This window comes from Opisthorchis viverrini (genome assembly GCF_000715545.1).
Source record: "Opisthorchis viverrini unplaced genomic scaffold opera_v5_24, whole genome shotgun sequence".
NCBI classification, from domain to species: domain Eukaryota; kingdom Metazoa; phylum Platyhelminthes; class Trematoda; order Opisthorchiida; family Opisthorchiidae; genus Opisthorchis; species Opisthorchis viverrini.
In genome coordinates, this window is record NW_008751680.1 from 1,280,751 (window position 1) to 1,291,276 (window position 10,526).

Below are 10,526 nucleotides of genomic sequence, written 5' to 3' on the forward strand. Positions count from 1 at the left end.
GGTGTGAACGGCCAGGACAACCACCCGACTATCAGTAACGTAACCATCTACCTAGCTGATGTTTCTTTCCTTCTTCTGAAGTTTAAGGGCTCTGTTGTGCCAGGGGCCGGCGGCCTTCCACCCCGTATCCTGAAACAAGGCGGGCAAGATATCGGAATCCTTGTATTAAATCTTTTCACCCACTCTATTAACTATGGAATCGTCCCCTCCCAGTGGAGGAAATCTATAATCCACCCGCATTTGAAATCCGGATGTAGACAAACTCCTTTCAACTACAGGGGAATCCACCATACCTCCCTCCTACTTAGAATCCTTGGACGTCTGGTCACAGGCCCGTTAATCAGGTTTCTCTTAGCTACAAACGCCACAGATGACCGACAGTACGGATTTCTATCTCAAAGATCTGTAAATGGCTGCCAGTTTCACTTCTTTGAGACCGTCACAGCAGCCCACGACGCTGGATGCCCCATTGTAACAGTCTATCTGGACATCCAAAAAGCCTTCGACCAGGTCCCCCACGCCTCCCTGCTGCACAAACTTAGTACCGTGGGCATCAATGGAATCTTATTTCAGTGGTTCGCCTCCTACTTATCAGACATGAGGCAAATAATGCAAATTGGAGACATACAATCATCTCCGCTACCGATCACTAGCGGAGTTATCCAAGGAAGCGTGCCAGGCCTCATCCTTCTCTTACTGTACATCAATGACATCTTCGCCGGTATATCTCATGGTAATGCTTTCCTCTTCGCGGACAATATAAAAATCGCGTACATATTCCCCTCCTCTGAAAAGGCCTTTGCTTTTCACCAGATTAAGCCAGACTTTGATCCACTGACTCGTTGGTCAAACGAATCTGGCCTAAGCTTCTCCTCTGCAAAATCCTGTATAATTTCCTGCCGCTGCTCTCTCCCGACTGACGCTTTCACAATTAACGGAAATCCTATCGCCTATTCCATGGAGATCAAAGATCTCGGCGTCCGATACGCCTGCACTTTTAGCTTTTCCCACCAGGTACAGTTCCAGACTGCAAGAGCACGCAGGCTCAGCTCTTTAATACTGCGAGCGCTCCTGCAACCTTCCAGACATTGGTAGCAATCCTTAAGCTATGCGTACGACCAATCGTCAAATTCTGTCCCGCATTCTCCTCACTTTACACCCAGCGTTCTAGACTCGCAAATGAAAGTGTCCAACGCTCATTTACGAAAAAGCTCTTTCCTGGGTCAAACCTCCTCTCTTACCGCTCCCGCTGTCAAATCCTAAGCCTCGAACCACTGTGGCTTAGACGGTTAAAATTGAATCTAGCTCTCTCAAACCGTCTGCTGCATAAGAACGCTTTTATAGAACAGGCTAGACCAAGTATAATCTCACAACCTCGCTATAGACTCCGTAACTCCTGCAACCTTTCAGTTTGTCCCCCAGTTCGTACAAACCTGCGCCACTACTAATTTCTAGTTTATTACGCTCGCATCTGGAACAGCCTTCCTGAACAACTACGAGGCACCACCACACCTTACTTTTTCTCAGTCTGTAGACAAGTTCCTTACCTGTGAAACTGCTGTCGCCCTACTTAATACTCGAATTCCCTCTGACCTCCTCTACGAATCAGGTCCAGTGCGCATTTGAGTTTAGCGACGTTACAGTTAGTGGTCAAGTAAAGGATTCTGATATCACCTCTTCCTATCCTCTTGACCCGCTTTAAGCTAATAAAAAATTGAACGCCAACTTGATCAAAACATGCACCGTTGCTGACCTGGTTGTATTCTCTTCTTTTTCCCCTATTTCCCCACGCCAACTCGTACAAGTCTAGTCCTTACACCGGATTACTCCATTAACTGTTAAGCGTCTATTGTTTTCGGCAAAACCCTACTGGCAGAAACCAAACCAAAACTAGCCCTTTTCTTCCTCAAATCACTGAGTGACTTAATCACCTACTAACTCTAACTAGACAGTGTTATTGATCTGGTTGGTTTCTATTTCCCCAGTGAACTTATGCCTCGTCCTAGTCCAGTCCGAACCCCGGATTACTCTATCAGCTCAGCCTAGTAACTGGTGGCCACAGCCTGAATCTAACTGATAAAGACCAAACCAAAGTCGATTTTTTTCTTCATCTCATTATCAGAGCGCATTCTGCGCTCATATATATGAAACATCTCGGAACGCTTCTGCTCGACATGGCAGCCCACACCAACTGTCCGAGGCCGTTTAGCCATGGTGCAATCGCCATGAGTATCCAAACTCCTGCCCCACCGTCCCAATGACAACTGCAATTTCACTTCTCCTCCGCGGCTTGCCCCTACCATTGTCTGTATACTGTTTGCCTGTTCGAAATGACCGAGCTGTCTTTACTGGCCTTACTTTCCTCCGACCAAAAAATGGTAGCTGGAGTATTTATTAATGGGCAAACCGCACTTATGACTGCTTGGATGGTTTTCCACCTAGCAGATCTGGTGGCATCCACGAGAGAAGAAAACCTCTTGTGGTAAACGGAAGCGCCCTGCAGGGAGGGTCGCCCTGTTACGTTGCAACCATGATACCCGCCACCCTTCCAGTAGCATGGGTGCATCGCTCATCGCCGGTGGTTCCAAGTCTGACCTTTAAATTCGGGAAATCAAAAAAGTAATGCTGACTTCTGTTCGTTCCTGTTGTTGGGCTCGCCTCGGTTCAGTCATGCATCTGGCAATGCCTAAAAACCACAGATGAATAAACTGGCCTTTCATCTGTGAAAAAAATTTAAAAAAAGTTCACTTGGGATAGCCCAAAGATGCTCTGCAAGTGCCCACGGTCTACATCGGCGAGCATAGCGGTATCTACCTTCGTCACAACAGATGCTGCACCGCACAAAAGCCCATTTCGTCATCCAAACAGAGAATACATCTACTCACCGCTCCCAGTGATAGACACTGCTTAGTGGTAGATACTTGCTATGCACCATCTACAGATTAGAGCTTATAGCAGTGCTCCGGGGACTAGTGACTATTTCTCCTGCACATACTTTCTCTCATGTAATAAACACCCGATCAGCCAGCTATTTTGGATGTCCACTCCCGCCAGCCTTTATGCATCTGATTCGATACCATACCTCTACGCGCTTTTATCGGCTTTTACTAGACCCCTTGCAATGTAATATCGTACGTTAGCAAACTCAACCCTTGGTCGCTAGCCTCCTAAGTACAAATTTATCTCTTTCCTACTCCATATGATCACTTGCCATCACCCTAATTACAGCAGGCGTCAAGGTTTTTCCCCTGTGTTTATTAGTGCATATTATCCCATTGTATCTCCCCACAAATTCACAAAGTTTTACAAATCTCCTTCCATCCCATCATCTACCCAAGCTTTGAACTTCGGAAGTACCCGTTTTGGACGATCTGTTTAGCTGATACCCACTCCACCTGGCCTATGATCTACAACTCCGGGATCGCCAAGCGGACCACAAAATGCCCTACAATCCCATATCGGCCTTGTTCCACCTCGTCCCCCTGACCAGGCTGAAATGAATACCGCTGCCCAGTGAACTACATACCCCAGCTGAATGATCTCAAATGCGACGTCCATCACGGGGCTGTTTAAAAACTGAAGCATGTCAGGCCAGTGATGGCACAACACTACCATACTCAGTTTCATAGCACACCCGCAACTGTTCCATTCCTCCTCCCAAACGAGCCCACCTGCCTATGCGATTCATTGACCCCAACTACCACCACGACATTCATTCCAACATGTTGGACTTCTCGTTCGAATCAAGCCACCTTTGTGTCCTCATCCAACCTAACCACAGCACTTAACTTTCCTACAACAGTGCAACCAGTGAGTCTGCTTGTTCTCAGATTGCGCCATTTTTTTGAGACTCAACTTGCCATGTTCTCCCAATTCGAATTACCGCATCTTCACCTCCACTTCATTTCGTCGTGACCCCGGCCATTTGCCCAACCGCCCAAGGTCAATCCTGGCCAGCAGTGGTTTTCCAGTTTTAGTTCATGTCAACCGACTGAGTCTTTGAATGAGTCCGACCTCATGCCCACTGTCCCCTACAAGTTGCAAAAGAAACCTGTTATCATTATTTCATCGAATACTCCTCACTGTTCATAACGTTGTCCCCATTTCGCGGAATCCCCACTAGCCGCAAATTCCCCAGTCACATGCCCCATTCTGACTGTAAATGCAAGATCATGCCTGAAGGTATGCCACCCACAAGTTGGGGAATAAACATTATTATTATTGTTATAACGGCGCAGCGAGGAGGACATGTTTGAAGAGAACCAGATACCTAAATTCTTTTTGATAGCTACCCCCGTCTTCTAATCCGTTCGTACCATGCAAGATAATAGCGTTTGCTGAGTCGTCTCCGAATGGCACGTGGGCCAACTTTTCGTCATTTAGAAGGAAGTATCCATTCAAAGACCACTGATTTGCATCGTATGCACCCATTTTGAGGGCACCAATATGTTAACCCCGCGAGTTCAAGTCGTCCAAAAAAGTAGGTGTAGACTCGAAAGACTACCTTGAAGATAACTGACGTAGATCAGATAAGGACCTGGTCCCAAAACGGAGCCTTGTGGAACTTCAATGGAGACCGGTGCAGGAGAAGGATAGGTCGAGCCTATTCGCAGTGCTCCTTCTAATAGAAACAACGTAATGCGTGATATGACACGCGATCCGTTGCACACCAGCGGTCACTGGTATTAGTAGGCCGGTCATAGAGCACACAGAACACCAAGTCAGCGTTCCCAGACACCATCTGGGTGGAGGTGCTGTATCCTCGACCACCAACGGCAGGTCGTCGGTTGCACACCGTCACTGGTATTAGTAGGCCGGTCATAGAGCACACAGAACACCAAGTCAGCGTTCCCAGACACCATCTGGGTGGAGGTGCGTGCTCCTCAACCACCAACGGCAGGTCGTCGGTTGCAGACTTTGAGGCTTGACGCAGCAGGATTTGTCCCTGAACAATCAACCGCTTAAATATGGCGGTGGCCGTCCTGGGTTCCAGCATCTGAAGCTTATCCATCACCCGATTCAGTTGTTTATGGAGACTGTCGAAAGCTGTCTGCGGTGGTTTGAGAACACGTGTAAGGGGTACACCTTTTTCCGGTAGGTTGTAATCCGACAGCCATCGTTGATGGACTGGAAAGCAAGCTAAGAAAATGTCAATTATGAATAGTTCTTACTGCTCGGAACGGACTGATCTCGAAATACAGGGAAGAGGTGTACGCAAGGGAGCCACATCGCCCGATAGAAAGGGCACGTGCATTCTCCAGCACATGTGTCGACAATCTGGGAGCATCTGGGTTTTTGCACCACAAACTATAAGTTAGTATACGTAGCTCGAACTCACCTTGCTTGTTCTGACACTTTCATACGGCAGCCGCGGCGGTCGCGGACCCAAGTGTCTCAAAACGAGAGAGCATGCATATGTCGTCATTCGACAGACTACGTTTAGAACGTAGGCGTCACCCTCCAGGATTTGCCGCCTGTCGCAGTGGTACGACGTATGCATCTCAAACTCCCGCATGAGCCACTCGGCGTGCCGGGACACCTTTTGAATGGCATGCTCCAACGTGTCGGAGTGGTGCACCTGATCTTTAAGGCGCCCGTTCGCATTCTCCAGTCGGTTGTTGGTCACATTACCGAAATGAACCATTCCGGACTGTGCGTGTATGGCCCATTTTCGGGTGATGTACAACCAGCGAGCCGTAAGATAGGAGAGAAAACGGGGGTCGGTTCGACGCAGAAGCTGTAGATCTTGTCGGAATCTGTGTGCTTGTAATATGATGAACATAAAACCTACTGTACAGCATTGTCCAGGCGAGCCATGCGGTGAAATATGTGCCGGCTGTTCGCAGAATGTGTCTGTGACCATAAATACATGGATATTAAATGATACATACGTGCTTCCTGATGGCTTTGCGGACGTGAAAGTAGCAAAGCATAATGTCACAGCCGAACACTACTCTTGCCGCACGCATTTGCGCCGCCAACTTGTCCATTACGAAGGTCCTGACCGGATACGCTTCGCCCATCATTTCTTTGAACAAGCCGAACAGTTTACGCATGGGAGCAAACTGCTCGCTCTCTACGAACGCATACATAACCGGACGCCCGGTTCCCATGCCGTCCGTTATCAAGAATGTGTATAGTTTATATCTAAATACCGAATATTAGATGCTTTAAAAAAACTTACCCAAGGCGGTTTGTTGCATGTGTCCCGTCCACATTCACTACGTCGGGAAAGCGTCGGAATAACGCTATCTGCTGCCATCGGGAGAAACATATGTGGCTATAGTGACCTTCCTCTCCCTGACACACAAGGACGCGTCCGGTCTCCCGAAGTTTTGCCAGGACCGAAGTCGTATCATCTGCTACATCAAAAGCCAACCATGCGGCACCTACTCAACATAGCCGGTCGACACTTCCGGCGTTAGTTGTGTATATCCTTGGTGGTAAGAATCTTTCCGAATTCATCCGCCACAAACTGCCGCACCTCAGATGACGGCGTTCCATATCTCAGCAGGGCATTGCATGTGCCAAACTAGTCTTCGGTTAGGCGTCGATTGACTGGAAGCCGATCGCACAGAAACTTTGACAGTTTGTGGTTGTGTTCCAGAAAATAAGAGGTCACTGCCAGTTGGTTCCTTTGCCTCCGTAGACAAAACCGCACTGGACAGCTGTTGCTTCGCGTACTTTTTTATTAGAAAATACGCTCGGCCTATTAGCTTCTCCAGATTCCACGGCTTTCCGTTGTCTTGGAGGGCGCCTGCTGCATTTGTAGTACACCCATTCGTAACGCAAAATAGCGTTGGTGCTTCGATTACTGGATGAACGCACAAATAGCAAAAAGTCATCCTTCATGTGTTCATTTAAGGTCTTCTCGAATGCCGTGAAGGATGAAAACGATACACCCACAAATTTCTCAACGAAAGCCGTTTCCAAAGCCATAGCAGACGAATTTCAAAGCCGAATGTGCGCCGATAATTTTCAAAAGAGATCGAATAAAACAAATCGCAAAAAATGAAGGCAGATGAGGGGATTTTCAGTTCGAGCATATATACAAATAAGTGCAACATTTTGACGTTAAAGTTTTTATTTCGCCCGCAGGGGTTTTGCAGAAAAATGCACTGTGCCTCTAGCCGCTGTCGACAAACGTCATTAATTTTGGCGCTCATTGGGTGCGAAACGGTTCACCACAGACAAATTAAATCTGAGACGGATCATTTATCATAATTTTGATTGATTTGCTGAGTATTTCACGCTGTGGTTACTGACCTAAGGGCGGCGCTAACTATTCCTGTCACGTGATCTTTCCTGACCAATCATTTGCTTAGGTATGGCCTCTTGGTCCAGATGCGTCTGTTTGGTGCCATTGGCACTTTCGACATCCTGGGAAGTCACTGGACTTTCTCGAAAGTTTCACTATGGAACGGCGTGGAATGATGGAATTGAAGCGGGAACATATATTACAAGGCATAACTCATGATGTTGATCTACGTTGGTTACGCGAATACTGTATTACGACCTACGGGTTGATGGACAATGATTTACGTCGTAAAGTATGGCCAATGCTTGTCGGCCAGAGTGATAGGGACTTATTGATTTACGGTGAGTTTCATTCACTCGACTGCAAGCCCAGAGTTTGTCACTCGGCCAAATTTGATTCGGATCACGAGCCTATCAATTAGTAGCTCCCCAATTTAAGTGATGGACATTCGCTCTTCCACCGTTCGCGAGGTATACCGGGTTCATCTATGTATATAGATCATTTTTTCCTGATGCAATGTACATGCGATAAAACGACTTGATGGTTAGTTCGAAACCTAGCTGTTTACGCAAAATACTCTGCAATCGAATGCTCTGTATGGGGATATCCTGACTTCAGGTTTCACCGTTATTATCGGAACTACAGACGGTCCAGCGATTAGAGGATAGCTCAACACAGTCTTCTGACTCCCAAGTTTTGGGGTTAAAACGCGCGTGGTGACTTGTTCTTTGAGAACGAACTAACCCCGAATTCAGACACCACATTAGTATCAATTTTCGGTGGCAAGGGTTGATCGCTACCTGCCTCTGTCTCTGAACAACCTACGTGGACTCTGACGGTGCACTTGTCTACTGTTGCTTTTCAATGCACTTTCCACTCCCACACAAAGTGCACATACCCCCTTTAGCTCTTGTCTAGGCTTGGGCAACCTGGTAGTATTCCAGCCCTCATACTTCCTTCGGGTGGCATGGCAACGGTGGACCCAGAAATTAAACAATCCTTTCAAAACCACCTTTTCTAACTCCCGATAGTCCCGATATTGAATGTTAACGATCACGCGAGACAAGTATCTAAAGCGTTATCCACTCCCGTTCACGGCCACCCCCATCCCAGCACTGCGATTCTGAGAGGAACCCAGGTTTGCTGGATGCCCCATAAGGGATTCCTCCTGGTCGCAACGTCGACCCAGTTTAACGCATTTGACCCCAGGTGAAATATGCAGACCAGAAAGCGTGATGAATCCGAAAGACCGAAAAAATGGGGATGTAGAGAGTACTGGAGGCATCCGTAGGCTGTTCCATTCGATTTGTTCTACGGGTCTTACCGTCGAAACCATCGGAAACCAAAACGGGTCTCTGTTGTCCAGCAGAAGGGAAAATATGAAGCTTCGGGCGTAATACGTCGAACGGATGTGTGTAGTTTCCTTCAAGGAAATATCTTAAATATACTTTTTTACGCATTGTATTAAGTCGCATTATGTTTCTTGATGGGGGCGAGCTGGCTGACTTCCCTGTTTAGGTTCGGGCAACCTTGCAGCATCCCAGCCCTCGTGATTCCTTCGGGTGGCGTGGCAGCTAGGCCCCGAAAGTGTTACAGCTGAACCCAACCCAGAGACTTTCAGTGGTGAACCACATCAAACTCCTATAGGCTTTGGCGGTGTTACTTTCCCGGACGACGGTTGGGGTTCTCCACCATTTATCTTCGACGAATGGAACTCCAACAGCCGGAGCAAATGTACATCAATATACCACGTTTGGGTGACAAACCAAAGTGAGGTAACTGCAAAATGGTCCTCCAGCATATCCTTCGTGAGTGAATTCTGTGAGTAGTGCTTATCTCCAGTGATCCCATTTCATGGCAGGTAGTCTAACGTACTCATCGGGATCGATGGCGCGCATTGACTTTCGTATCACGGGTTTTCTGGAGTAAGGTCGCGACGAACAATCGATCGCCCACTTTCTCATCTGAGCAGTCAAAATCTGTAGTTTTCATTACAGTATGACGTGTGCACGTAAATATATTTCAGTCACCGTCGCCAGATCGTTTTCGAGTTACAGATACCTCTCTGTGGTGTGATCCCCCTTTCTCTAACCAAGCAAATTCGAGGCCAAACCATTTCATTTTTTCTTTAATTCATTTTATTTTAGGGGACACTCGGAAACCTCAATCTGTTCGTTACTTTGTTTAGTTTCAGTCTAGATTTTCCACCTTTTTGTTCTTTCGTATGATATGAAGCTTTCATATATTCATGCATAGAAAACACTGCATCATTCCATCATACGGATTTACAGGAAAAATTGCGGAGTTAAGGGAAACAGTAGTTTTTTACTTGATTTTTTTCGGTTTCTGAATGCGCTTTGGTTATTCACTGACTAAAACATTTCCCGATATCCACAGTGGCCTAATTTCACACCATTATTTTAACACATGCTTAGCGAGCAATTTTATCGCTAAGCGTCATCGAACTTTCGAACAATTGCTGGTACAGATTGAACCTGTTAGTTCATTCTCAGTTTTGAGAACTTGATACCTTGTTCGTCTTCGCCAAAGTGAATGATTCGCCTTACCCCCAGAAAGGATTCCATGGCATCCGTTTCTTGGAGGTCCACTCGGATTTGTGCGGTATGGAATTAACTGCTAAGAAGGTGCCGTTGTTCGTTTGCGCCATTTGGAAATCCCTGGGGCTCCATTTTTGCATGCAATGCCTTTTCGATCAAATTATTTTTACTCGTATCTTCGATTTATTGTACTGAGAATCCTTTTGTCCTTAACACCATCGTTAACTTTTAAATTTAGATGATGAAATTTTGAAGTCTCATACCAGTCATCATCAAGTGCAGTTGGATGTTAATCGTTTGGACTCATTACTTCCGCCCGATATAACACCTGAGGATAAGTCTGCTACACAAGCAGTTCTTATGCGATTAATAGTTTCGCTACTTTTGGACAACCCTAATCTTCATTACTATCAGGTGAGCCCAGTTTGTTTTTGCATAGGGCTTGGTATTGATCTGTCATATGCTGCGTTGAGTGAAAGAACCTGTTGCATGATTATTCACTTGCGGAACGCATTATGCCGATACACTGGAGCAATCCGGGTTACCTATACTGGTTGGGGGGTTGGGGGTTGGAACATGTGGCGACCTGTTCCGTAGAAATGGTAATGCATTTGCATTTCCCTCCAAACACCGCTGCCTTGCGGTTAGGCTTTTGAGCCAAAGGCTTTGGTTCAGGACCCTAGTCGTCCTCCTGTCTAGGTGTGGGCGCC

The 10,526-nt window shown here is 46.8% G+C and overlaps 1 protein-coding gene across 1 annotated transcript in view; it reads left to right on the forward strand.

Annotated features, from left to right (window-relative positions):
• Positions 1–7,325: 7,325 nt before the first annotated feature.
• Positions 7,326–10,526, forward strand: part of T265_02090 (hypothetical protein) — a gene marked incomplete at both ends in the record, with an annotated part of 44,648 nt that continues 41,447 nt past the window's right edge. The window contains 2 exons of the mRNA XM_009166249.1: positions 7,326–7,599; positions 10,055–10,230. Of these exons, the coding sequence (XP_009164513.1) occupies positions 7,416–7,599; positions 10,055–10,230 (360 nt within the window). The remainder of the gene's footprint in view (positions 7,600–10,054; positions 10,231–10,526) is intronic.